This window comes from Neomonachus schauinslandi, chromosome 16 (assembly GCF_002201575.2).
Source record: "Neomonachus schauinslandi chromosome 16, ASM220157v2, whole genome shotgun sequence".
NCBI classification, from domain to species: Eukaryota; Metazoa; Chordata; class Mammalia; order Carnivora; family Phocidae; genus Neomonachus; species Neomonachus schauinslandi.
The window spans coordinates 7,511,888-7,538,065 of NC_058418.1; the positions used below are offsets into that span (position 1 = coordinate 7,511,888).

At 52.4% G+C, this 26,178-nt stretch overlaps 1 protein-coding gene across 1 annotated transcript in view; it reads right to left on the bottom strand.

The window, feature by feature from the left end:
• SULT2B1 (sulfotransferase family 2B member 1) overlaps positions 1-25,101 on the bottom strand; it is a 29,048-nt gene extending 3,947 nt beyond the window's left edge. Inside the window, exons 1-5 of the mRNA XM_021681354.2 lie at positions 25,081-25,101; positions 10,174-10,313; positions 3,805-4,013; positions 2,059-2,185; positions 1,556-1,650 (exon numbers count right to left, since the gene is read on the bottom strand). Of these exons, the coding sequence (XP_021537029.1) occupies positions 1,556-1,650; positions 2,059-2,185; positions 3,805-4,013; positions 10,174-10,234 (492 nt within the window). The 5' untranslated portion in view covers positions 10,235-10,313; positions 25,081-25,101. The remainder of the gene's footprint in view (positions 1-1,555; positions 1,651-2,058; positions 2,186-3,804; positions 4,014-10,173; positions 10,314-25,080) is intronic.
• Between the last annotated feature and the right edge of the window lie 1,077 nt (positions 25,102-26,178).

Below are 26,178 nucleotides of genomic sequence, written 5' to 3' on the forward strand. Positions count from 1 at the left end.
CTGATGCGGGGCTCGATCCCAAGACCCTGGGATCATGACCTGAGCCGAAGGTGGACGCTTAACTGCTTTACCAACTGAGCCACCCAGGCACACCCTTTCCCACCCATTTTAAGGATGAGATGTCTGAGGCTCTGAGAGACTTTAGGGGATTTTTTAAAGTAGGCTCCATGCTGGGCTCGAACTCACGACCCTGAGATCAAGACCCGAGCTGAGATTAAGAGTCGGATGCCCAACTAACTGAGCCACCCAGGCACCCCAACATTTTAGGGGATTTTAACTGTTTTATTGGACATAAAAATTCAGGTGTTTCCCACTCCAAAAAGTACTGACAGAAAGAATACAACACATACATGAAACACACAAGAAGGGAACATGTCTGGGGAGCTTAGTGAAGGGGCATATAATGGGAGCTTCTCAGGTACCCAGCCTCTGGGAACATCTTTGTTAAGAATCTAGAATGGGGCACCTGGGTGGCCCAGTTAGTTAAGCGTCTGTCTTTGGCTCAGGTCATGATCCCAGGGTCCTGGGATCGAGCCCCGCATTGGGCTCCCTGCTCAGTGGATAGTCTGCTTCTCCGTCTGCCCCCCCGCCCCCCCATGCTCTCTCTCTCAAATAAAGAAATAAAATCTTTAAAAAAAAAGTGTTTGCTAAAAAAGAAAAAAAGGATCTAGAATGGCTGGTTATGTTCACTGTGGGTTGTCCCTCTAGAAGCCCAGCATCCTCCTTACAGCCCAGCAAAGCAGTGGGCATTCTGCATGGCACCTTCTTCCAGGGAGCTCTCCCTGATTGCCCCAGCCAGAAGGCATTTTCCTCTCTCGGGTGCCTGCTCCAGGGACGTTTGATGGGGTCCAGACAGGATCCCCATCTAACTCCAAAGGCTGTTTCCTTCCACCGCTCCCCTCTGCCCTTCAGGTCACAGCCATCATTGAAGCTCACTTCCCACGTGCTGCAGTTCCGCATGACCTCATCTATCCTATCTCCTCTCCTGCTCAGGGCCCACCGGGGGCTTCCACCTACTCAGAGACAAGCCAAGGTCCTCCCCGTGCCTCCTATCCCCTCTCTGCCCACATTTCCCACCCCCACCCCGACTCAGCCGGCTCTGGCCACATGGGCTTCTTTGCTCCCCTAGGAACACATCAAGCATGCTCTCATCTCAGGGCCTTTGCACGGGCTTTCCGGGACACTTTCCCCCCAGATATCTCCAGGGCTCCTTCTTCTCCTTCAGATCTTTGCTTAAGGGTCATCGTCCCCCCAGAGGCCTCCCTGACCACCCTATTTAAAACTGCGCCCCCACACATTCCTTATCCTCAGCTTCTAGTCGGCTTGCCTTTTCTCCTTCGCTCTGCTCTCCAGCTGCCATCTATTTCATTTCTTTGTCCATGCCCCTTCTGCGGCTCAGGGGCTCAGGACCCTGCTCCATTCACCACTGCACCCCCAGTACCTGGTGCATTAGGCAGCAGAGCAGGCCTCGCGGGAAGGGAAGCGGGTATGAGGAGGGGAGGAGTGGAGGACCCTGGGCCGGAGTGGGGTGGGGGTGGGGCGGGGGGGGAATCACCTGCTGCAGCTCCTCATAGGTGATAAACAGGAAATTCTCTTTGCCCTGCATCCGAATCCAGCCCTTAATGTGGTCGAACCAGGAGCCAAACTGCACTGCGGGCGGAGGGGCAGGCGGATGAGGTCCGGGCAGCAAAACCACCTCCGCTGGGGCTCGGGGCTCAGGGGGGCCTCACTGGCCCCATGTGGCCCCGGGCCTGGCCCCTCAGAGCTGGACGCCTCCCCCAAGCCCCCCACACCTGGCACCCTGAAAACCCCTGTCTCCCCATCTCTCTGTTTCTGTCCCTTTTCTGCATCTCTGTCTCTCTCTTTTTGTTTCTCTCTTCTCTGTCTCTCTGTATCTATGTGTCTGTCTGTCTGTTTCCTTCTCTCTATTCCCCTGTCTCCTTCACTGTGAGTAACGCCCTCTATCTCTGCCTCTCTCTCCTTCGTACCCCTCCCCTGTCCCCTTCTTGGCTGGGTCCCCAAGGGGCTCCCCCCATCTCACTTTGCCCCAGTCTTCACCTTCGCCTTTGAGAAAGTTCTGCAGGAACTGGTCAGGCGTGCCGGGGTCCTTCAACTGCCCAGCAATCTTGGAGTAATGATAGAGCGAGACCACCACGTCCCGGGGGTTCCGGCCCATGTAGATCACCTGTGTGTGGATGTTGGGGAGGAGGCCAGAAGCTGTCAGACACAGGCAGGACCCCAGCCCCGAAGACTGCATGTCCCCAAGCCTTCTCTCTTCTGATCCTACAGCAGGAAGGACTCAGAGTTGACTTCTCAGGGGACTGCCCCGCTAAGCTTAGATCAGTTCACCTCATCCCAGCGGATGGGGAGAGCTCCCTGCAACCACATTCCAGGAGGAGAGTGGGACTGTTCCTGGACTAGGCAGAGTGACAGTTTGGCTTCAGGGAATAAAGACTGAAGGAAGAAGGCATGGGACTCAGGATGGAGGAGATCAGGGTGAGAGATGTTGACCCTCCTTCCTATTCCCATAGCCAAGGCCTTAACTCATCTGTTCCTGCCTGGTCTTTCACCAGAGCCTCTTCCCCAGCCTCCTAGCCTCCACATGGCCCCAGAAGGTCCTTCTATACCCAGAGCTGACCCTGCCTTCTTTGACTCTCCAGCACCCCAGGGAAGAGTCCCAGCCCCTGGGCCTGGCATTCAAGGCCCTGATCACCTGGCTCCACTCTGTTTACCTGCTTCATATTCCACAACCAAGCCCACTCCAGCCCCATTGGATATGTCCTTCCCTGGCAACTGTCTCCTTCCCCAAGACTTATGGTCAGCCACTCACTTCCTTCGTGATCCCACCAGTCTCCTGGCTTTAACGACTCCATCCATCTCTATCAACCAGCCAATTACAGATACGCATGTCCATCCCAGATCTGTCCTATCAAATCCCAATTCAGTTATCTCCCTTCCCACTGGCAACCCCCACCCGGACACCTATGGGCCATGACAGAGCTCCCACTTTCCCCTGAACCTCCCCATCTCGCCACCCCCCATCCCAGGTGACAGCAGCCTCATCCTCCCAGCAGCTTAAGCCAAACACCGTGGAGTCACCCTTGATTCATCTGTCTGACACCCACACCCAATCTGTCAGTTAATCTGACTACTGGTTCCACCTTCAAAGTACACCCCAAATGTAGCCTGCTTCCTTCACGTCCACTGCCACCACCCTGGTCTCGTCCACTGTCGCCTCCCACCTGGACTACCTGCCCTTACCCCCATGGTCTGTCCCCCACCTCGCGTCCAGAGGGCGCCTGTGGAAACCTAAGTCGGCTCCTATTTCTCTGCTCAGAGCCCTGCCCTGGCTCATGTCCCTCAGGGGACAAGTGAAGTTCCCACCCTAGCCCACGCAGCCCTGCACAGTTGGGAGCCTGTTACCTCCCTGACCTCATCTCTACTCCTCTCCCCCTCGTTCAGTTGGCTCTGGCCACACAGGCTTCCTTGCCAGCCTCAGGCATGCCACACTCACCCCGGGGCCTTTGCACCTGCCCTTCCCTGTGCCTGGAATGTTCTTCCCCCAGACACCCCCACACTCTGCTCCTTTCTGATGTGAATTTACCACCTTGGCATATTAAAGAGCTTCCTTATCTATTCTCTGCCTGTTACCCCTTAGAATGTGGGCTTACATTGCTATGTGCTTACTAGCTACTGTTCTAGATCAGGGCCAGGCACATAGTAGGTGTTCAATAAATGTGCTGAACCCATCAGTCAGGGAGAGTCAGCTCTCCCCCACCCCAACACCCCTCCCGCCTCCTGCACCTTGGCCTTGGAGTTGAAGAAGGCTTTGGTGAAGAGCTGGATGGGGAGATGGGAACTCATGAGGCGGGGGCTGGGCTGGTCCGAGAGGCTGAAGGCACCCATGATGGTCTCACACCAGGGTGCCCGCTTCCAGATGGGCACCGAGCGGATCCAGGATGGGTCCCCGTCCTTTAGGATTAAGCTGAGGATCTCAATCATCCAGTTGGTGCCTGTCAGGAGATATTGGGCAAATTAATCGAAGATGGGGCAGGATGGAGGGGAGGCCAGAGAGAACCAGAGTCAGATTTCTCAGATTCCTCACAGCTGGCCAGCCAGCGGAGAAGCTAGGCCTGCTTATCAGGATTTTCAGAGCAGGAACTCAAGGCTCAAAGAAACAAAGTCGGCGGCCAAGGTGGCGAAGCTAGGAAGTGGCCCGCGTGGCAGAGACTGGCTTGCTGCCCTCCCAACCCCATTTCATCTCCCTACCAGGAATATGACGGGACCACATTTCCCTAGCCTCCCCTGCAGCTACATGTGGGGCCATGTGACCGAATTCTGGCCAAGTGCAGTGATATGCAGCCATTTCCAGGCCTGGCCCATAAACACCTCCTACGTGTCCCTCCCCCTTCCCTCTCCGCTGGCTGGATGCGGGGACGCCCCTGGAAACTGGGGCTCCCGGGGATGGCAGAGCCATAAGATGGAAAGAACCAGAATGCCTGAGACTGCATGGATTTCCCCCCACGTCCCTCCACGCATCCTGCACCGACCGGAGTTTAAAGGAATGACAAATAAGCTTCTAGTAGGCTCCGTGGCTGGGATTCTGAGGCTTATGTGTGAGGCAGAAGCATTCCGCTAGTACATACAGGAAGCTGGAATTAAATCCAGACGTCTGGGCTTAAAAACCTCAGCTCCTTTCACTGCCCTTTCTCGGGAGTCACCCGTTGATTTCTGGGGGGAGTCACAAATGTCATGTAGCAGGAAGGGACCTTATCAATGACCCGGTTCTCAGGTCCGGATTCCAGGAGACTGTAGGCAAGTCAGATGAGAAATAATAATAATAATAATAACAATGTTAACAGTGACCTATTATTAGTATTATATTGCCCTGGATTCTCTGTTTTGTTGTTTTGTTTGTCTGGGTTTTTTTAAAGATTTTATTTATTTATTTGACAGAAAGAGAGAGCACAAGCAGGGGGAGCTGCAGACACAGGCAGAGGGAGAAACAGGCTCCTCCAGGAGCAGGGAGCCCCATGCGGGGTTCCTTGCGGGGCTCGATCTTAGGACCCCGGGATCATGACCTCGGCGGAAGACAGACGTTTCACCTTCACCGACTGAGCCACCCAGGCGCCCCTATTTTTAAGTCATCTCTGCGACCAAAGTGGGGCTCGAACCCACGACGCCCAGATCAAGAGTCTCACGCTCCACCAACTGAACCAGTCGGGCGCCCCTATATTGCCCTGGATTCTAACAATAACCCTGCCCCGGTTTTTTTTTTTTATTAAGATTTTATTTATTTGACAGAGAGAAAGACAGCCAGAGAGGGAACATAAGCAGGGGGAGTGGGAGAGGGAGAAGCGGGCTTCCCGCGGAGCAGGGAGCCCGATGCGGGGCTCGATCCCAGGACCCCGGGATCATGACCTGAGCCGAAGGCAGACGCCTAATGACCGAGCCACCCAGGCGCCCCCCTGCCCCGGTTCTTGATGCACTGCCTCTGCCTCCGAATCCACTCTCCGGTGCCCTGTTCTGGGCGTTGGCAGCCGGACCCTGTGAACAGTTCTCCTCCGGCGCCTGGCGCAATGATAACCTCCGCCAGTAGAGGGCGCCGGAGGAGCCCTCGGGAGGATGGGCTTCTCTTCCCGGCTCTCGCCCGCTCCTCTCGCCCGCTGGCTCCGGTGATGGCCCGCGGCCGGCAGTGCCCTGGACACCCAGCGACAGCGACACTTTCTGCCCCCCGCGGTCCCAGCAGATTTCCTTGGGCGCTCTGCTTTCCGCCCAGGGGGAGTGGCTGGCTGATCCCTGTATGGGCTCTTCCTGTATCCCCTGGGGTTCTCCTTACCCCCTTAGTGGTTAGATCCTCCGTGACTAGCTCACAAATTCTTTTCTAAAATACGCCTAACGTAAAACTTACCGATGTAACCATTTTTAAAGGGTCCAGCTCAGTGGCATGAAATGCATTCGGGTTGTTGTGCAACCATCACCATCCGGCTCAAACCTGCTTTGAACGAAACCTGCTGCTCAGGGAAGAGGTTTCTACAACTCTGATGAAGGGAAATTTGGCAATGGCCATCAAAATCGCATATTCACAGACGCTTTGGCCACGCAATTCCATATCTAGGAGTTTTTTCTACAGATCAAGGCATTAAGTGTGCAAGTGCTATATGCCCTGGAGGCAACATTGTATATAAAGTTTAAATCGTGTTCAAAGTGTACATTGTGTATAAAGTTTACATTGTGTTTAAAGGCAAAGGTTGAAAACTAGTAAATACTTATCAGTCAGGAACTGTTTAAACAAGAATTCCTGTACATCCAATGTTATGGAATACTATGGAACCGTAAACAAACAAACAAACAAAGAAGTTCTTTGTCTACAGTCCTAAGATGGGATGATGTCAAGATACAAAGAAAAAGGGGCGCCTGGGTGGCTCAGTTAGTTAAACGTCTGACTCTTGATTTTGGCTTAGATCATGATCTTGAGGACATGAGATCGAGCCCCACATTGGGGGATTAAGATTCTCTCCCTCTCTCCCCTAAACAAATGCAAGGGAAAAGAAAGCATAAATATACACAAAACCACGATACAGAATGTTGTGGGTAGTGTGTGAACTGTGGTGGGAAAAAGTGAAAATATATTTATGCACATTTCTGCTTGGACGTGCAAATTCTGGAAGGATACACAGGGACTCTTGGTGACTGCAGTAGGAGAGAGAGATCTTTCGGTGCAAACCCTTTGTACCTCTTGAGCTTCTGAACTATGAATTCATTACTTCTTAAGAAAAAAAATCAAAACATTTCAAATTAAAGAAAGAAGCTGAACAAATTGGATGTCCATGGGCAAAGAACCTCACACTATACCTCATCCTATATACCAGAATTATCTTAAAATCGATGATAGATTTAAGTTTAAAATCTAAGATCATAAAACTTCTACAGGGAAACACAAAGGATGTTTTTACGACCTGGGGTTAAGCAACGATTTCTTAGCTATGATATCAAAATCTGACCCATTAAAGAACACATTGACAAATTGAATTCCGTCAAAATTAGATTTCTGCTTTGAGAAGACACTGGAGAGGTAAGTCACAGATGGAGAGAAAGTATTTGCAAAAGGCAAATCTGATAAAGGGTTTGTACTCAGATTATATAAAGAATCTCGGGGTGCTTGGCTGACTCAGTTGGAAGAGCATCTGACTCTTTTTTTGTTTTTTTTAAAGATTTTATTTATTTACCTGAGAGAGAAAATGAGACAGAGAGAGAGAGCACGAGATGGGGGAGGGTCAGAGGGAGAAGCAGGCTCCCCGCCGAGCAGGGAGCCCGATGTGGGACTCAATCCCGGGACTCCAGGATCATGACCTGAGCCGAAGGCAGTCCTTAACCAACTGAGCCACCCAGGCGCCCGAGCATCTGACTCTTGATCTCAGAGTCATGAGTTCAAGCCCCATGCTGGGCGTGGAGCCTCAATTAAAAAAAAAAAAAAAAGAACTCTCTCGAAACTCAATAATGAGAAAACAAATGGTTTTGATTACAAAATGGGGGAAAGACTTGAACAGACACTTTATCAAAGAAGATACGTGATTGGCCAATGAGCCAATGGAAAGATGCTCCACATCATTAGCCACCAGGGAAATGCAAATTAAAACCACAGTGAGATAGCAATACATACCTGTTAGAACGGCTTAAAAACCAACCAAACAAACAAAAAACCCTGACAATCTCAAGTGTTGGCAAGGAACACTCGGTTGGCAAGCTCACCGATGTTGCTGGTGAGAATGCAAAATGGTAAAGCCATCTTGGAAAAAGAGCTTGGCAATTTCTCATAAAGTTAAGCAAACCTACTTCCCGTAGACTCTGCAATCTCACTTCTGAGTATTTACCCAAGAAAAATGAAAACATATCTCCATGCATGGACTTGAATGCAAAGCCGCATAACAGCTGCATTCATAGCCATCCCAATCTGGACACAATCCAAACGTCCTTCAATAGATGAATGGATAAACCATGGTCCATCCATAGAAAAGAATACTCCCCGGCAGTAAAAAACAAAACAACAACAACAACAACAACAAAAATAACCACAACAGCTTGGGTGAATCTAAAGTATATTACACTGAATGAAAGAAGTCAGTCTCAGGGGCGCCTGGGTGGCTCAGTCCATTAAGCGTCTGCCTTCGGCTCAGGTCATGATCCCAGCGTCCTGGGATCGAGCCCCGCAATGGGTTCCCTGCTCGCGTAGGAAGCCTGCTTCTCCCTCTCCCCGCCTCTCTCTCTGTCAAATAAATAAATAAAATCTTAAAAAAAAATAAGAAGTCAGTCTCAAAAGCTGCACATGGTATGGGTCCATCTATGTGACATTCTGGAAAAGGCAAAACTCTAGGGGCCGCAAACAACAATGGTTGTCAGGGGCTGGGGTGAGGGAGGAGATGGCCAGGAAAGTGTGTGAAGGTTTGGGGGCGATGGGGCTGTTCTGTATCTTGGCTGTGATGGTGGTTATGGGACTGTGTATGTCTCTCAAAACTCGGAACTCTGAGGGAAATGAAAACATATGTCCACATACAGGATGCCCATGTTCCTAGAAGCATTACTGGTGACAAAGAGTGCAGACAATCCAAGCGTTTATCAACTGATGAATGAGTAAACAGAAAATAGAATGCATGCTATGGAATGGTATTCCACCATAAACGGGAATGAAGGAGCACGGAAGCGTGCTACCACATGGATGAACCCCAAAAACGTTGTACTAAGTGAAAGTAGCCAGACACACAAAAGACCATGCATTGTAGGGTTCCATTTATATGAAATGTCCAGAATGGGCAAATCCATAGAGCCAGAGAGCAGATCAATGATGGCCAAGGCTTAGGGTTGGGGATGTGGGGTTTGGGGAGGGATGGCTAATGGGTATGGGGTTTCTTGTTGGGATGGTGAAAATGTTCCAGGATGGATTGTGGTGATGGTTGTACAGTCTGTGAATACACTACTACCAGAGAATCGTACACTTTAAAATGGGTAAATCGTATGGTGGGTGAATTATATCCCTCACAGAACTCTATGCTGAAGAAGGTGAATATCATATTTTGAAATGTTTCAAAAATGTTTTGAAAAAGAAATAAAGTAGTCAATCCCGATCATGTTAGAGACGGAAAAACTGAAGTCTGTCCCTTCTGTCGCTAAAAGCTCCCCGAAGGCCTTGGAGTAAAGTCACCGCAGAGCCTCACCTTGGCACCATAGGGATGCTTCATGAGCCCATGTGCCCCAGCCTCATCCCCAGCCTCACTGACCTTCTCTTGTTCCCTCAATCTTATTAAGCCTCCCCCGACCCTAGGGTCTTTGCATGTGCTGTTCCTCTGTCTAGGACACACTTTCCCACTCAAACCCCTCTGCAGCTTCCAGGTCTGGACATGAACATCTTCTCCCCCACGAAGCCTGCCCTCATCCCCCAGACCATCTCTTTTGTTACCTACATTCAATGCTCTCTGCACCTTTCCTTGGGGGCACCCACCCCAACCCTAATTATATAGTAACATAAGTGATTGCATATTGAAATAAAGCCCGTGTCTCCCAACAAATTGACAACTGTCTTCCTTATTCACAGCTGTGTCTCCACACACGGCAGATGACCAATAAGCAGCTTTTCAGTGACAGAATGGAGAAAATTAAGAGCATCTCTTTGCCCCTCCCTCCCCGCCTCCTTCCTTTCACCAATATTTACTGAATACTTATTATGTGCCGGGCACTGTTTTAGACTCAAAGAACACAGCGGTGATCCAGACACACTAAACCAGCTGCCCTCAAAGAGCTCATGTTCCAGTGGGGAAACCAGAGAATAAACCAACAAATGAAAACACAATATAGCAGCTGGTGGTGACAGGTGCTATGAAGGCAAGTAGAGGCCAGTTAAGGGGATGGAGAGGGACAGGGTGGGGAGGTCAGGGAAGGCTTCCCTGGGGACAGGAGAGCCCACCTTGGGGGGGGGAGGAGGAAGGAGCGACACCTGGCGGAGGGACCGGCCAGTGCAAAAGTCAAGCTCACGCCCCACCCCCCACCCCCGGGCTCTTTCTGCAGCCCCACCCCCCCTACCCCGCCCCCCACCCCCGGCTCTTTCCGATTCCCCTTCCCCTCCGCGAGCCCTTCTCAGGCTCTGTGGCCACCACCCCAGCCGCCCCGCCCAGCAGGTACCTGACTTGGGGTAGGTGATGATGAAGATGTCGTCGTCCTGCACATCAGCGTTCTCTACCATGCGGATGCTCTCGGGTGAGTAGATGCCGACGGGGAAAGGGATGCCCTTGTACCTGAAGTATTCGCCTGACAACTTCTGGCTGTAGGAGTGTGAGGGAGACACCATGAGGACCAGTGGGGGGGGGGGGGGGTGAGGACAGGAGTCACTCCTGGAGGGTTGGGGAGGGGGCAGAGGAATCTCAGGGCAGGAGGGAGGGTGAGCAAAAGGTAGGTGAGGGGCGCCCCACTCGCTGGTGGAACCCTGGCAACAAACTTTCCCTGAGCCCCATTTCTTCATCTGCAAGGTGGGAATGGTTTACCCAAACCCCACAACAATCCTATGAGGTCACAACGATTATTAGCCCCCTTTTATGAATGAAGAAAGCGAAGCACAGAGAGGTTGAGTGACTTTCCCAAAGCCACACAGCTGGTGGGACGCGGAGCACTTCCCATCTGTAAAGTGGGGCTGAGCGCTTTCCTCACATTGACTCTTTGCCCCAACCCTTGAGGAAGAGGCTAAGCCACCACCCCATTTTACCAACAAGGAAACCGAGGCCACAGAAGCTATGTGCCCTGCCCACTCCTTCCTGCAAGGCCACAGAATGGCAGAGCCCACCTGTGAAACCCAGTCCAGGGTCACCATGAAGCTGAAACAGTTTTGTTGGCTTTTTTTTTTTTTTAAGATTTTATTTTTAAGGGACGCCTGGGTGGCTGAGTCGGTTAAGCGTCTGCCTTTGGCTCAGGTCATGAGCCCGGGACCCTGGGATCGAGCCCCGCATCTGGCTCCCTGCTTGGTGGGGAGCCTGCTTCTCCCTCTCCTTCTGCCCGTGCTCATGCACACACACTCTCTCTCTGTCAAATAAATAAATAAAATCTTAAAAAAAAATTTTTTATGTTTAAGTAATCTACACCCAGTGTGGGGCTCGAACTTACAACCCTGAGATCGAGAGTCGCCTGCTCTACCGGCTGAGCCAGCCAGGCGCCCCGAAGCTGAAATAGTCTCGAGGTTCAAGCCCCTCACTTGAGCTGCCTTTCCAAAACCCCCACGATGGGTCCACAAAGCCATACACAGAAGTAAAATTTTCCAAAGTGAGATGTTCTAAGAGCAATCCATTCAATCTGCTGTATCTTTCCATGACGGCCTCCCCCAGGATCTCCTGCCCCTGGCGCATGGGAGAGGGGTGGGTACTGGGGGGCCCTGGCTAAGGTGAAGTGGAGGTGGGGAGACATTTTCCTGAGCTTCCCCCCGGGCATTTATGGGGTCCGCGGTCACGCCCGTCCATGCATGGCTGTGTTCCCGCTAGGTGGCTGGCGGCAGGAATTCGCAGGAGTGACATCACGTGACTTGTCCTAGGGCACCTGACACAGAAAGTATGAGGTGGAGGAGGAGATGCAGGTCTGAAGTGTATGAAGCCAGAAGCTGGTCTGTGTCACTTTTCTGGAATGTGTGGAGGGTTTGTCAGCATTCAAAATGAGGCAAGTTGCTATAATTCTCTTTTCATCCTAAATAAACATCCCCTCTCCCTACGGCCGGAGTCACATGCGTTGGTGCTTTTCCTTCAGGAGAACCCCCCTCACCATGGTACAAGCTTCCGGCCCCACAGAATCCGATCTGCCCATCCTGAGCCGCCACGCTGGGCTACTTTCCATTTGTGCCTCGTTATAGTACACTGAGGACAACCCACTGAACTGGGGGGGAAAGAAAGTATGTGTGTAAGTAGATTATATTGTCTGTGGATTTCACTTCGGGATGGCGAAGAGGCTCTTACTAATATTCTGTTATATAAAGAGGGTTGGAGACCACACAGACGAAACTCAGAAACACAACATTGAGTGAAGGACGGGCCGCAAGAGGGTCCGGACCCCATGATTTCAATTATGAGAAGTTCAAATACAGGAAATGTGCTAGAAGGTGCTAGAAGGTGCTAGAAGGCGGGATGGCAGTTATCGTTGGGGGTTTGGAGGACTGTGATGTGGGGGCTGGTATAGAAGCTAGAGAACTGTGTACCCTCCACCTGGGGTCGCTGGAGGGCTCTGGGGAGCCCAGGGGAGGCTCAGCCAGCCAGGGTCTCCCAGGGGCAGTGTCCCGAGGTGGACCAGGAAGGGGCTGTGGGAGAAACTGGCCAAGGCCCCTTTATCTCTGACTGGGGGCTGTTTCCGTGGTGATAGGGAGGGAGGGCTGGTCACCTCACAGGTTGTGGGGTTGCTTTGCAGGCCCTGAGTAACTACAGTGCTGCAGGCCTGGGGAAGAGTGCAGCCCTGGGGCTGGACATGGCTTTGGCACTTCCTATTGGAGCTGAGGCCCAATACTTCGTCGCTCTGTGCCTCAGTTTCTTCAACGGTAAAAGGGAGACAGGGGAGGGCGCCTGGGTGGCTCAGTTGGTTAAGCGACTGCCTTCGGCTCAGGTCATGATCCTGGAGTCCCGGGATCGAGTCCCACATCGGGCTCCCTGCTCGGCGGGGGGTCTGCTTCTCCCTCTGACCCTCCTCCCTCTCTTGCTATCTGTCTCTCATTCTCTCTCTCAAATAAATAAATAAAATCTTTTAAAAAATGATATTAAAAGGGAGACAAGGGAAGTAACAATGTCTTGATGAAGGGCATAAACTCTGAAGCCAGAATATGGGGGTTTGAATTCTGTGTCCCACCAGCTGTGTGGCGTCGGGCAAACCAATCGACCTCTCTGTGCCTCCTCAGTTTTTTATCCATAAAATGGGGGTAGTAAGAATCGGTACCTCATAAGCTTGTCGTGAGCACGTAAGAAGTACTTGAACTCACGACCCCGAGATCAAGAGTTCCATGCTCCTAAATAAAAAAATTCTTAAAAACAATTTTAAAAGGGCTCCTGGGTGGCTCAGTCGTTAAGCGTCTGCCTTCGGCTCAGGTCATGATCCCAGCATCCTGGGATCGAGCCCCGCATCGGGCTCCCTGCTCGGCGGGGAGCCTGCTTCTCCCTCTCCCACTCCCCCTGCTTGTGTTCCCTCTCTCGCTGTGTCTCTCAGTCAAATAAATAAAAAAAAAAATTCTTAAAGAGTCGCATGCTCCACCGACTGAGCCGGCCAGGCCCACCTGCCGTTATTGTTATGATACACAGCGACAGAGGCGAGACGGGCATTGTGTGCCCAGAGGAGGGGCTGCTTCGTTCCGCACGCAGTAAGCCCGTGGTAGTGACGTCACTGTTCGGTGATGACGTCAGCTCCCCACCAGGAGGAGGGTGGGCGTGGAATTAGTGATGTCACTGGTTGCCAGGCAGATGAGCTCAGGGAGTGGGGGCCTGGAGGCGGTCAGTTCCCATTAGACAGACTGGAGGCTAAGTGCCTGGGTCTTGGCGCTCTCCGCCGCTCTCCTTGACTCGCTGAGCCTCAGTTTCCTTATCTGTCCCATGAGGATAACGGTCATCTCTACCTCAGGGTTTTCATCCTACCTGAGGATTAAAAGGGATAATCTAGGGGCGCCTGGGTGGCTCCGTCGGTTAAGCGTCTGCCTTCGGCTCAGGTCATGATCCCGGGGTCCTGGGATCGAGCCCCACATGGCCTGCTTCTCCCTCTGCTTGCCGCTCTCCCTGCTTGTGCTCTCTCCTCTGTCAAATAAATAATATCTTTAAAAAAGAAAACTAAAAGGGATAATCTAGGTTAGGCGCCTGGCTCCTGGTAAACACCAGGGAAGCTGAAGCTCCCTTTGGTGGGCAGCGCTGTTTGGGTCTTTGATCTGACAGCCACTTGGAGAGATGTCCTCCCCAGTTGACAGGAAAGGAAAAGGGAGAGGCCAACAGGGAAAAGATCCTGTGCCCTTCAGGAGCCCCTGAAATATTCACTGATGGCGTGAATGAATAACTACGAGGGTGGCCCCCTCCCACCCCCCGCCCAGCACTGACAGCCTCGACAGGGAGGGTCCACGCCCCACCCCAGGGGGCCACGTCCTTGGTGCTCCACCTGTATCTGTCTGATCCAATACATGCGGGAGTGAACGGAGGCGGAGTGAACGGAGGCATTGACCAAGAAGCGAGTCAGGGAAAGTCAAAGAGCTTTTGTGATGTCCTTTCCCCTGCCTCAGCCTTCTCAGCGCCCCCAGCACTTCAGAATCCCCTGCCAGGCCCCTTAGAGATGCCCACAGCCGGGCCCCCTTGCAGGCCAGCAGTGTCCAGACCTTACCCCTGTGCCCTCAGAACCCAGAACAACCAATTGCTCATTAAATAAATAATCGAGGGACGAATGCCACCTTCCCCCATGTGCTGATGCTACTGATGGGGCAGTGGAAGGAAGGGAGAGTGATTTGGCCAAGGCCACACGTGGCAAGGTCCAGGCAGAGCTGAGATTTGAACCTCAGCCCTGCAGGCAGTCCCCCCTTCCCCCACCCCATGCACTGAGCACTATTCCCACCTCCGGGCCTTTGTACGGGACCGGTCCACCCTCCAGGAATGCCGTGCCTGCCCTTGTCTGTGTTTGAGCGTGGAGGAGGCCGGGGAGCCCCCACCCCATTCCTGCTTGGCTGAATCTCACTGTGTGTCCTAAAGCAGGTGCTGTGTGCCTTCACTCCCCAGCTTGTAAATTGAATCTGGCCCCAGGGTGACTTTCCTCTCCCTGGGTGACAAGCCCGTTCTGTTCCCACACCACATCTGGGGCCTGGCACGAAGCTATGATTGGAGCAGAGGGCGAAGGTGACAATGGAGCTGGGTCAGAGTCCGGCAGCAGGGGGAAGAGCAGACCGCGCTCGGGCCGACGTGATGGGCAGTTGGCTGAGCACCCCCTTATTAGCCTCCTCAAAGGTGCCTGGCCCAGTCTGCCCTGCTCGGGAGACCCCAGGACGTGAGGCTCTAAGAATGGCCCAACACATCGACCCTCCGGCCTCCCACCGCAGCCCTGGGCCTCTCTCTCTGTCCGCACTGCTCCCATCCAGCTCTGGTCTCCTCCTCGCCCCCTCGCCCTCCAGACAGCCCCCTCCAGTCCCTCCCACCTGCCCATCCTGCACATGGCCGCGGCCCCTCAGCCCGGAACTCAAGGCCCCCCATAACCTGGGCCTGCCCATTCCTCTGGCCTCCTCCGACCTGAAAGACCCTGTCTGACTTCCCTCTGGCCCCAGCAGGGGAGGAAGGGCAGGGGAGCCACCCTAAGGAAAAGCTATGTCAAGGACATACATGATCAGACTTCTCCCAGAACCCCATGAAGTGGGTATGGAGAGCACTACTTCGTGCCGGAAGAAATGGAGGCCCAGAGAGGTTAATACATTTCCCTAAGGTCACACAGCAATCTTCCCAGGCGGTCTCGGTAAGTACCTGTCAACGCGCCTCCGCCCCTTCCTCTGCCGCTGGAGCGCAGTGCGTTGGTCACGTTCAGTGTTTTATCCCCAGGGCCTGGCACACGGTAGGTGTGCAATAAACAAATCTGTCCCCAGTTCGGATCCCCTGGTGGTGGGGGCTCTATCACCATCTCCAGAGGCAGCCCAGTCCACAGTGGGGAAGGAAGACGGGCTGAGGTTGTGTAGACTTGGATTTGAACTCAGGCTCTGCTACCAACTAGCTCCGTGACCTTGAATACATGGCTTACCCTCTCTGGGCCTCAGGATGAGGAGGATAGGAAGGCTTCCCCCAAGGGAACTTGGTAAAGATTAAAAGCCACGCCGCCTCTGGGCTTTAGTCGCCTCCTTACTGATCTCCCTGCTTCCACCCCTGCACCCCAGGGACAGTTTTCTCCACTGTTAGAAACTAAGTAGGCTCTTGTCTCTCGTCGGCTCCAAACCCACCCGCCTTGCTCAGAGAAAAAACAACGTCCTCACCATGAATAGGAGGCCCCACAAGAGCCGCCCTGACCCTTCTGCCTTAATTTTCACCCCCACCCCTCGCTTACTGATCTCCTTGCTGGTCCTCCGACCCTTCAGGCCGAGGCCTGCCTCAGGGCCTTTGCACTGACTGCTCTCTGTCTTCCATCCGGGCCTGTGATTAGCACCCCCGCCTCCTGTCTTTGCTGTGACACACAGCACCCGCTGCACCTTGTGCACGAGGCCTCACCCGCCATCCTGTTTACACTTGGGCCATACCCCAACCCCCACCCTGCTTTGTCTTCCCAACACGCTGGGCAGCTTTTGAGCCGCTCTCACGGTTTATGTATCTCTTTGATTGTTTACTGCCTTCCTTCTCCACTTGCAGGTAAGCTCCGTGAGACCAGGGATTATCTTATTTATTTATTTATTTATTTGTTTGTTTAGGGGGCCATCTTTTTTTTTTAAGATTTTATTTATTTATTTGAGAGAGAGAGATTGAGAGAGAGAGCACATGAGAGGGGGGAGGGTCAGAGGGAGAAGCAGACTCCCTGCTGAGCAGGGAGCCTGATGCGATGCGGGACTCCAACCAGGGACTCCAGGATCATGACCTGAGCTGAAGGCAGTCGCTTAACCAACTGGAGCCACCCAGGCGCCCTAGGGGGCCATCGTGATTGCCAATGTGTCCAATACACAGAGTAGCCCTTCGGTCAATGTTTGTTGAAGTCAAATTAATGCGGTGGAGCGCTGCCTGGCCCAGTACTCCCCACTACGTTATGTGCCTGGCTTCCTTCATTCCCTCCACCCCCCCTAGGGGGCGGGTGGTATTACTATCCCTGCCTGACAAATGTGAGACGGAGGCACAGAGAGGCAGGGTCACCGGGCTGATGTCACACAGCCACGGAGGGCAGAACTGGGATTTGAACCCAAGCAGTGTGGCCCCACAGTTTGACCCTTAACCAGCCAGGGCCATGGGGTAGCGCCTCTGGGCCCCTGCATTTGGTGCTTCCCAGGTGTGCTCCTTTCTGGGCAGGTGGTCCAGGAGACATAGGTTTGCCCTAGGGCAACTTGCGTAACCTCTCCCAGTCTGTCTCCACCTCCCTCCCCTTGTTCACCGGAGTATTTAACTCTTAGGGGAATATTATTATCATATTGTATTACATTATATACTGTATATTCATATATCTCACTGAACTGTCTTTTTTTTTTTAAGATTATTTATTTGAGAGAGAGAGCAAGAGAGCAGGGGGAGAGGCAGAGGGAGAGGGAGAGAGAATCCCAATCAGACTCCGTGCTGAGCTCGGAGCCCCACGCGGGGCTCGATCTCACCACCTGGAGATCATGACCCAAGCTGAAACCAAGAGGGGGATGCCCCACCGACTCTGCCACCCAGGTGCCCCTGAACTATCTTATTATAAGCAGATATTATTTTAAAAAATTTTTTAGAAGAGATTTTATTTATTTATTTGACTGAGAGACACAGCGAGAGAGGGAACACAAGTAGGGGGCGTGGGAGAGGGAGAAGCAGGCTTCCCGCGGAGCAGGGAGCCGGATGCGGGGCTCGATCCCAGGACCCCGGGATCATGACCTGAGCCCAAGGCAGATGCTTAACTGACTGAGCCACCCAGGCGCCCCATAAGCAGATTTTAAACCAGAGTCTCTCCCCGCTCCTGGGTGTTCACCCAAGAGCAACGAATGCTTATGTTCACACAAACATCTGTACTCGATGTTTATAGCGACACTGTTCGTAATCGCCCAAAACTGGGACCAACCCAGACGTCCTCCAACAGGTGAGCAGGTCACCAGCGGTCCGCCCACAACCACATGGATACCTCTCGAAGGCACGGCGCGGAGCGAAAGGAGCCAGACTCAGGAAGGCACATCTGTATAGTCCCATCCATAGGACGGCGGCCCCCATGGACGTCCACACCCCGATCCCCGGAGCTGTGACTATGGTACACTGCAGGGAAAAGGGGATCTCGCAGCTGCGATTCTGGTCAGGATTTCGAGATGGGGAGATTATCGGATGGCCCTAAATTTAATCATGAGGGTCCTTCTGAGAAGGAGGAGAGGAGCTGTGATCACAGAGGTCAGAGAGCAGAGAGTTTGGAAGATGCGAGTGGGTGGCTGGCTTTGGAGACGGACAAAGGAGCCATGAGCCACGGAATGCAAGCGGCTTCTAGGAGCTTCTAGAAGCTGGAAAGGCACAGAAGGACCCGATTCTCCCGAGCGCTTCTGGGAGGAACGGGGCCCTGCTGCCACGCAGATCTGAGCCCGTTAACACCGATTTCGGAATTCTGAGCTCTGCAAGTGTGGGGACATGGATTTGTATGGCTTGAGGCCACTCTCTGTGTATGTCATTTGTTGTAGCCACAACAGGGAACATGACATTTCGAAATGGCAAAGCTGTGTGGACAGAGACTAGATCCAGGGCAGTGGGGGTGGGGAGGGGGGCTGACCTCAAAGGGATGATGGGAACGGTTCTGATGGTGGTGATGGTTACACAAATCGTACATGTTCCTAAAATTCATAGAACTATACACTCCACCTTACACAGACACACAAATCAACTTTATGATTTTCTTTAAAAAGCCTCCTTCAGGGGCGCCTGGGTGGCTCAGTCGTTGGGCGTCTGCCTTCGGCTCAGGTCATGATCCCGGGGTCCTGGGATTGAGCCCCGCGTCAGGCTCCCTGCTCAGGGGGAAGCCTGCTTCTCCCTCTCCCACTCCCTCTGCTTGTGTTCCCTCTCTCACTATCTCTCTCTCTGTCAAAAAATAGATGAAATCTTTAAAAAAATAAAATAAAATAAAATAAAAAGCCTCCTTCATATAAATGCTTAATGTCCATTAGCCATTATTATAACAAAACATCCTGTTGGCCTATGTTACAGGCGTGCTTTGGATTTGCTGTGTGACCCGAGGCCACCCGCAAGCCCTCTCTGGTCTCATTTCAAGAATGAGCAGTGGCAGTGGGAACGGGAACTTCTTTTCCGGGGACATTCCTGTCTGATGTCCAAGGAAAGCTCTCCACCCCTGGGAGCTTTAGGCCTTATTGCCTGAGATGGGGCAAATTGATTCATGCAGCCCACAAATATTTACTGAGCACCTGCTCTACTCTGGGAGATACAAAAGTAAAGTGAAGTGACCAAAAAAACCTATTGCAGTTGGTGTTTGAATGGACAAAAATGAACCCAAAATGTTCTAATGTGTGTGCGCACGTGTGTTTTTTAAAGATTTCATTTTTAAGTAACTCCTACACTCCACGTGGGGCTCGAACTCACAACCCCGAGATCAAGAATTGCATGCTCCACCAACTGAGCCAGCTGGGCTCCCCTGAACCCCAAATGTTTTCAATGTGGTATGTCGGATGGTGATGGGGGAAGACAGAGCAGGTGGGGGATAGGGAGCATCTGGGGAAGGTTGCAGGTTTAGATCAATGGAACGGGAAGGAGTAACTGGGGGGACCGTGTGTGCAAAGGAGGTGACAGAATCCGCGGCTGGGATTCTGGGGTCTGCGTGGGGCTGGCGCTGCCCCCCCCTTCCTGGGAGCGGCCCCACCCTTCAGGAATGCAATCCGGCTGCAGGATGTCTCTTAGCAGCCCAGCTGGCTGTCCTGCTCCTGCTGACTCATGGCAGGCGCCTGTGGTCAACCTGCCTTTCTCTGGGGAACACTGCCAAGACTCCCTGAGCCTGAGCGGGTTCAGCGTGCCCCATTCCCAGAACGCACTGTGCAGCGCCTGGGCCAGCCACCATGCCTTTGTCTGGGTTGTTCTCCGTGGCAGGAGTACCTCTCCCTCACCTCCTGAAATTCCACTTGGAGCCCATCTGGACAACCAGCCTCATCTCTGGGCACCTCCATCCCAGTGGAATGACTCACGCGTTGGCCAGAGTACAGAGAAACAGGCTCTTTTCGCTTGCCTGCTCTTGGCAGGAGAGCAATTAGACTAACCTCTTTGGGAGATCACTTGGCAACATTTTAATGATGCAGACCACCTCAGCCAAAGCAGGAGACAACCCCCGTGTATGTGCCTCCTTACTCATCTCTGCATCCTATTTGCTTCTTTCGCAGCCCTTTCAACACCTAGTAACTAATTTCTTTGTCTAGTGACTTTTTTTTTTTTAAAGATTTTATTTATTTATTTGAGAGAGAGAGAATGAGAGACAGAGAGCCTGAGAGGGAAGAGGGTCAGAGGGAGAAGCAGACCCCCCGCCGAGCAGGGAGCCCGATGCGATGCGGGACTCGATCCAGGGACTCCAGGATCATGACCTGAGCCGAAGGCAGTCACTTAACCAACTGAGCCACCCAGGCGCCCCTGTCTAGTGACTTTTTAAAATCAGTCTCCCCCGCTCGCAGGGGCGCTAGGAGGGAGCAGAAATTCTCCTAACGTGTCCCACCTGCAAGAACCAGTGTCTGACATTGGACACTACTCCATTATATCTGCAAATGAACGTGACCCCCGGAAATTTATGGAATAGATCGGTGGCCTTGAGGGGGTGTCCAGTGAAATATACACCAGGATGTTTATTGCAAGATCATTTATAAGCAAGACTTGAAACAGCACAGGACTGGATGAATACATCAGGGCCCCACAAATATTGGAATCCAGCCATTCCAAAGGAGGTGTTTATTTGTTGAGAGGGATGGGGGTCACGTGTATATTTCTCAAAACCCAGCGCACTTCAGATTTGTGCCCTACACTGTATGTATACATCCTCTATTAAAAGAAAATCCCATCAGCAAATATGGGAATGTTTACGATGAAATATTCTGATGTCTGCAGCTTACTTCGGAAACATACCACAAATAAAAATGGATGGACAGATAGAAGGAGGCTCAGATACATGATAAGACACATATAATAAAATTTTAGGGGTCGTCGGTATAGAGATGTTTGCGGATAATCCTTCCAAGGTTTTTTATATGTTTGAACATTTTCACACTGAAAGATTGGAGGGATAAGCAGGTGGCATTTTTTTGGCAAGATGTCCCAGGTATTACAAATGGCTAAAGAAGGTATAAAGCAGTATCTTGATTCTGTTTTCAAAAGAAATAAGTAAGATGAGATACACGCATGAAGATTCATTTCTGGCAGGTAGGCATTAAAAGTGGTTACTCCAGGGATGGCTCTGGGGTAGTCGTGAGACTAGAATTTTCCGTTTCATGACTTCCCTACGTCTTGAATTCTGAACCGTAAGCATCGTGCCAGTGACCAACCTTGGTGGGTGGGACCAGAGACGTCTAGGGGTATGTGGGAGCCACAGATGGAAGAGCCCGGGACCCCCAAACACGTGGCCACGTGACCCAAAACACTTGCGGCTGGGATGTGAGCCCTCGATGAATTTCTACCACGTTGAGCGCCGCAAGTGGAAGCTAAGTCCGCCAGGCTTCCTTAGTACGGCGCATGCAGGCGCATGCGTCTTTTTCTTTCTCTTTAGAAAATCTAATTAGGAAAATAAATTCTTGGAACCTATCTCTATATCTTTTGATCATCTGAGTTTATTAATAAGTTAATGGTCTCTCCCAACAATGCCATTGCCAGCCTCAGGGAATCCCAGTACTACCAGTTTGGTGAGTAACCTAACTGCTTATAGAAGCACATACAGATATTCACAGTGTGACTGCTCTGATTTCTCCCCGGCTTCTCCGTCCTCCCCCTCCTCCTCCCCCTCCTCCTCTCCCCTCCTCCTCTCCCCCCTCCTCTTCCCCTCCTCCTCCCCCTCTGCCTCCTCCCCTTCCCCCTTTTCCTCCCTTCCTTCTAAAAAATATTGATTTCATACCTTACACCTTACTCTGCACCTTGGTTATTTTTTAGGTCGATCTACAGCTGTCTCGTCCTGTTCAAAAATAGCTGCAAGATATCCCACTTCCATCCTTTTAAAATCAGTTTCTCTTTGAAGAAATGTATGAGTCTTAAGTGAATTTTGACAAACGCATATCCTCCTGCCATGCCAACTCCTAGCAAGATGCAGAAGAGCCCATGGGGCGCCTGGGTGGCTCAGTTGGTTAAGCGACTGCCTTCGGCTCAGGTCATGATCCTGGAGTCCCGGGATCGAGTCCCACATCGGGCTCCCTGCTCGGCGGGGAGTCTGCTTCTCCCTCTGACCCTCTTCCCTCTCGTGCTCTCTGTCTCTCATTTTCTCTCTCTCAAATAAATAAATAAAACCTTAAAAAAAAAAAAAGATGCAGAAGAGCCCAGCATCCCAGAAAGTTTCCCGGTGGCTCCTCCAAATCTGTCCCCGCCCCTGCCCGAGAGGTGACCTCTGTCCCGAGTTTTCCTCAGAAATGGAGTTGTCTGGTCTTGGGTGTTCTACAACTTTCATCTTATAGAATGTGCTCCAGTGTCTGGTTTCTTTCGCTCAGCGTAACGTTCTTGACATTCATGGGTGTCTGTGTGTATATTAGAGGTTTTTTTCCTTTCTGTGGCTGAGTCGAATTCCACTGTATGAATAAATCACAGGGTGTGTATCCATTTCCCTGTTCTTGGCTGTTTCCAGATCAGGCTCTTATGCCTATAGGGGCTGCACCCATCCTGGTCTTTGGGTCTCGACTTGGGCAAATGACGGGGAATCGGAATTGCTCAGGCATAGGGTGGGGGTCATATCATTTGCATTACAGCAGCTACGCATTTGAAGTTCTGATGGGGTAAAATTCCCTCCCCAGTTCCCTTTCCCCTCCCTGGGCACTTCTTGCACATTTCAAATCCACCCAAACTTTTAAATAACTTTAAAAAATTTCTTTTGAGATGTATCACTTTGATATATCACTTCCCTAAGGCTAATAGTCATGGAGAAAATCTAGCTAAAGAAATTAATCACTCTCTTCAAATTCTCAGAGTCCTTTGTACTGCTGCCTGGGCTTTGTCCCTCAAAGACCAGCAGATTCATTGCGCCCCCATCGGCTCGCACGGCCCCCACCTCTCTGAGGCCCCCACGCCAGCATGGCCAGTGTTGTTCTGTTCCCACCACCAAGTTCTTCTTGTTCCCTACAATACTCTATGGTCCACCACTCCTCGTATCTCTGTGTGTGCCCTGCCTTTAGCCTGAGGCTCTTTGTGACTTTTCTTTCTTTCCTTTCTCTCTAACGCTTCCCCCCCTCCCTTCCAACATGCATTTATTAAGCTCCTACTATGTACCTCTCCTGGCCCTTGGGTCACTCACAGCCTGGAGCCATGCCAGCCGACAGAACTTTCCGGAATGATGGAAACAGTCCGTTCTGCACCTCCTGGGATGGCAGCTGCTGGCCCTGTGTGGGCCACTGAGCCCTTGAAAGGTGGCCATAGCAACAGGGGGCCCTTTTAATTGTATTTACTTATTATTGATTTCAGCTGCCACCCTGACACTCAATTCCAATGATCAGAAAGCTTTTTAGGCAGGTTGGGAACAACTCAGGCCTGAGGAGGGCCTTTCTCCAGCTGTGAGACCTAGAGGCAGGTCAAGTCTTCCTGATGGAAGACTAGTGTCATTGGAACAAAAGGCCACTTGGTCCCAAAGGCTTCGTGCGCAGAGCATGTCAAATATTTCATTCATAATTTTTTCTATCGGTTCCGTGTTGAAACGGTAGCGTTTCAGATATATCAGGTTAGACAAAATACAGAATTAAAATGATTTTGCCTGTGTCTGCCGCTTTTTTTTCTCTTTCTCTCTTTTTCTTAACGTGGCCGGGAGGAAACGTTTACCTCGGGGACTCACGCTGTGCATCTATGGGACCGCGTGGGTCTGGAGGGGGGACAGACCACAGACTCACTGGTCCGCTCGTGGAGGTGATGTCTGCAGAGGGACAGCTCTCCCCTGCAGTCTGAGGTCTCCTGTCTGAGCTCTTTCTCTAGGGGGTTCAGAGCGAGGCCCTGGGAGCGCATCTCTGCTGTACAAGTCCTCTCTGGGCCTCAGTGTGCCCATCTGGAAAATGGGAATCCCAACCTCGGCGGCCTCACAGGGCTGTTTCGAGGATCCAAGGATCTTAATCCACACAAAGCCCTCAAGGAGCCTGGCGCATGCTGAATGCTCAAGAAGGTTCTAATTATCACCATTCTTCACCCTGGCCCCACCCTTCCTGGCACCTGAGTTCCTGGCTCAGGAGGAGGGTCACGGGATTTGGAGAAGGAGGAAGAAAAAAACAAACCCTGACTCAGCAGAGAGTGCTGGGTCTGGCCTATCCCAGGGCATCACCCACTGCACCCATCTCACAGACGTGCAGCTCCAAGCGCCCCTGTCTGCCCCGCGGGTCCCCACCAGCGAGCGACGTGGCCAGTTGCCTGCTTGCGAACTTTGTGACTCGCATTCTTGCCTACAGTGGCAAAGTCCTGGGGCGGGGGGCCTGGTCCCGACCTCTCTCTTGGGGCCTCTGATCCAGGCCTCCCCAGCAACACCAGCATCTTCCTCCTTGCCCTGGCATTCGATGCCACCAGAGAGTCTGCCGGGGTGCCACTCTCCCTCCCATAGACCCCCACCCCCAGCACACTGAGCTGCTCAATCCTTTCCAAGCGGCTCCTGGGTGTTCCCATTCTCCAGCCCCGAAAGAGCACTTGGGAATGGAGACACATCCTGCCCTTTGCTCTCCAAGCCTGGGTCATCATCGGGGAGCCGGGTGGCTGTGAGTATCTCCCAAGGCACCTTATTTACTAGTGGCAGCCCAGAGTCCCCGCCCCTCTCTGCCTGCACAAATTCCACCCAGGTGGCGAGGTCCAATGTCCTATTATTTGTTCATTGCTTAGAACCTTTTTATTAGCGGCCCCCTTCTCCTTGGGAAAAAAGGCAGCTCTGTGACTGGCAGGGCGCTAGCCAATAAAATCTTTGAATGGCTCAGCCCTCCCCAAGGAAGGAGGGGGCCGGGATTTTAAAACCAGGGCTGGAGACCTCAGCCATAAACCGGCTGAGATCAGAAAGGGCCTTGCAGCAGGCTCTCCAAGATCAGAGGGAGGAAGGGAGGCGTGGCAACCGCAGGTCCAAATACCTGCTTGGCTTCCTCCGGCCTCGACTCTTTCCAGAAGGGGCTGGTGGTGGTGCAGCCCAGCGTGTGGACACTCCGGAAACGAGCCAGAGCACGGACCACCCACCAAGCCTCCCATCCGGGCTGGGGCTACCTCCCCTTGCTCATCCCCAGACTCCTTTCCTGCCCACCCATGCCAGCCAGGGTGCGAGAGTCAGGCAGCCTCGGTTCAGATCCTGGCGACATCCCACTTGGCAGCTGTGTGACCTCGGGCAACTCACTCAACCTCTCTGGGCTTCAGTTGTCTCAATCATAAACGGGATGACAATAGCTGACCATTTGTGTGCCGGTTAATCTCAGACAGTTGCTGGGAAGCGGCACCTAAGAAAGGACCAGAGGGATTCATGTCTCCCGGGCCTGTCTCCCCATTGGCTCCACCATGGTACGCTGAACACAACAGTCCGGGTCCCGCCTGCCCCCTGCTCTTAACGTTTTCCTTTTCAAATTTTGATTTTGCCCTTAATATCCCCCTTTTGTACATTGGTACCTACACCACAGCATGGAACACCACAGGACTTATAAAACGTGATGGATCGCAAACCCCGCGAACGAGAACGTTCTGAGCCCTGTGTCTCGCTGGTGTCTCTGGGCTCCTCCTCCCCACAACCACTATCCCCGTGAAATCCTCGTGTCGCAGAGTTTTGTCGCGCGTGACTGTATTCCCAAAGTAATATATGAGCTTTTCTGGATTTTGGGGGGGGGGGGGCCGTAAAAAAATGGAATCAGGTGGCAGATGGTGTCCTGCAAATTCTCTTGCCAGACATTAAGAGGCACTCCTGTGGCTGTGCATAATAATGGTCCCCATGGGAATTTTCCACTGCCTGTTGGTCCCCTCTGATCCACAGCTTGCCCCTCCTCTCCCTGCCTGCCCTGCCCCTTGCTCACCTGCCTTGCAGCCCTGACTCATCCTGCAAGCTTGCCTAATCTCCATTCATTCCTTGCCATCATTCTCTGAGACTCACTAGGGCCCCGGAGGTGGCCCAGGTCTGGCCCTATCTGTGAACAGTGCACAGTGTGGTGCGTAGGATGAGTTTGAAGCTGGGAGTGGGGTCAGGGACCCACCTGTGGCAGCCAAGAATCTGACATGGTGTGAGAAGGGTGTTTGCTAGACAAGGCAGAGAGAGGTCATCCCAGGCAAAGGAATGTTCGGATGCAAGGCCCAAAGGTGTGGGATCCAGGCCGGAGTGGGTGTGGAGGCAAGCAGGTGGGGCCCAGGCATTGAGGAAGGT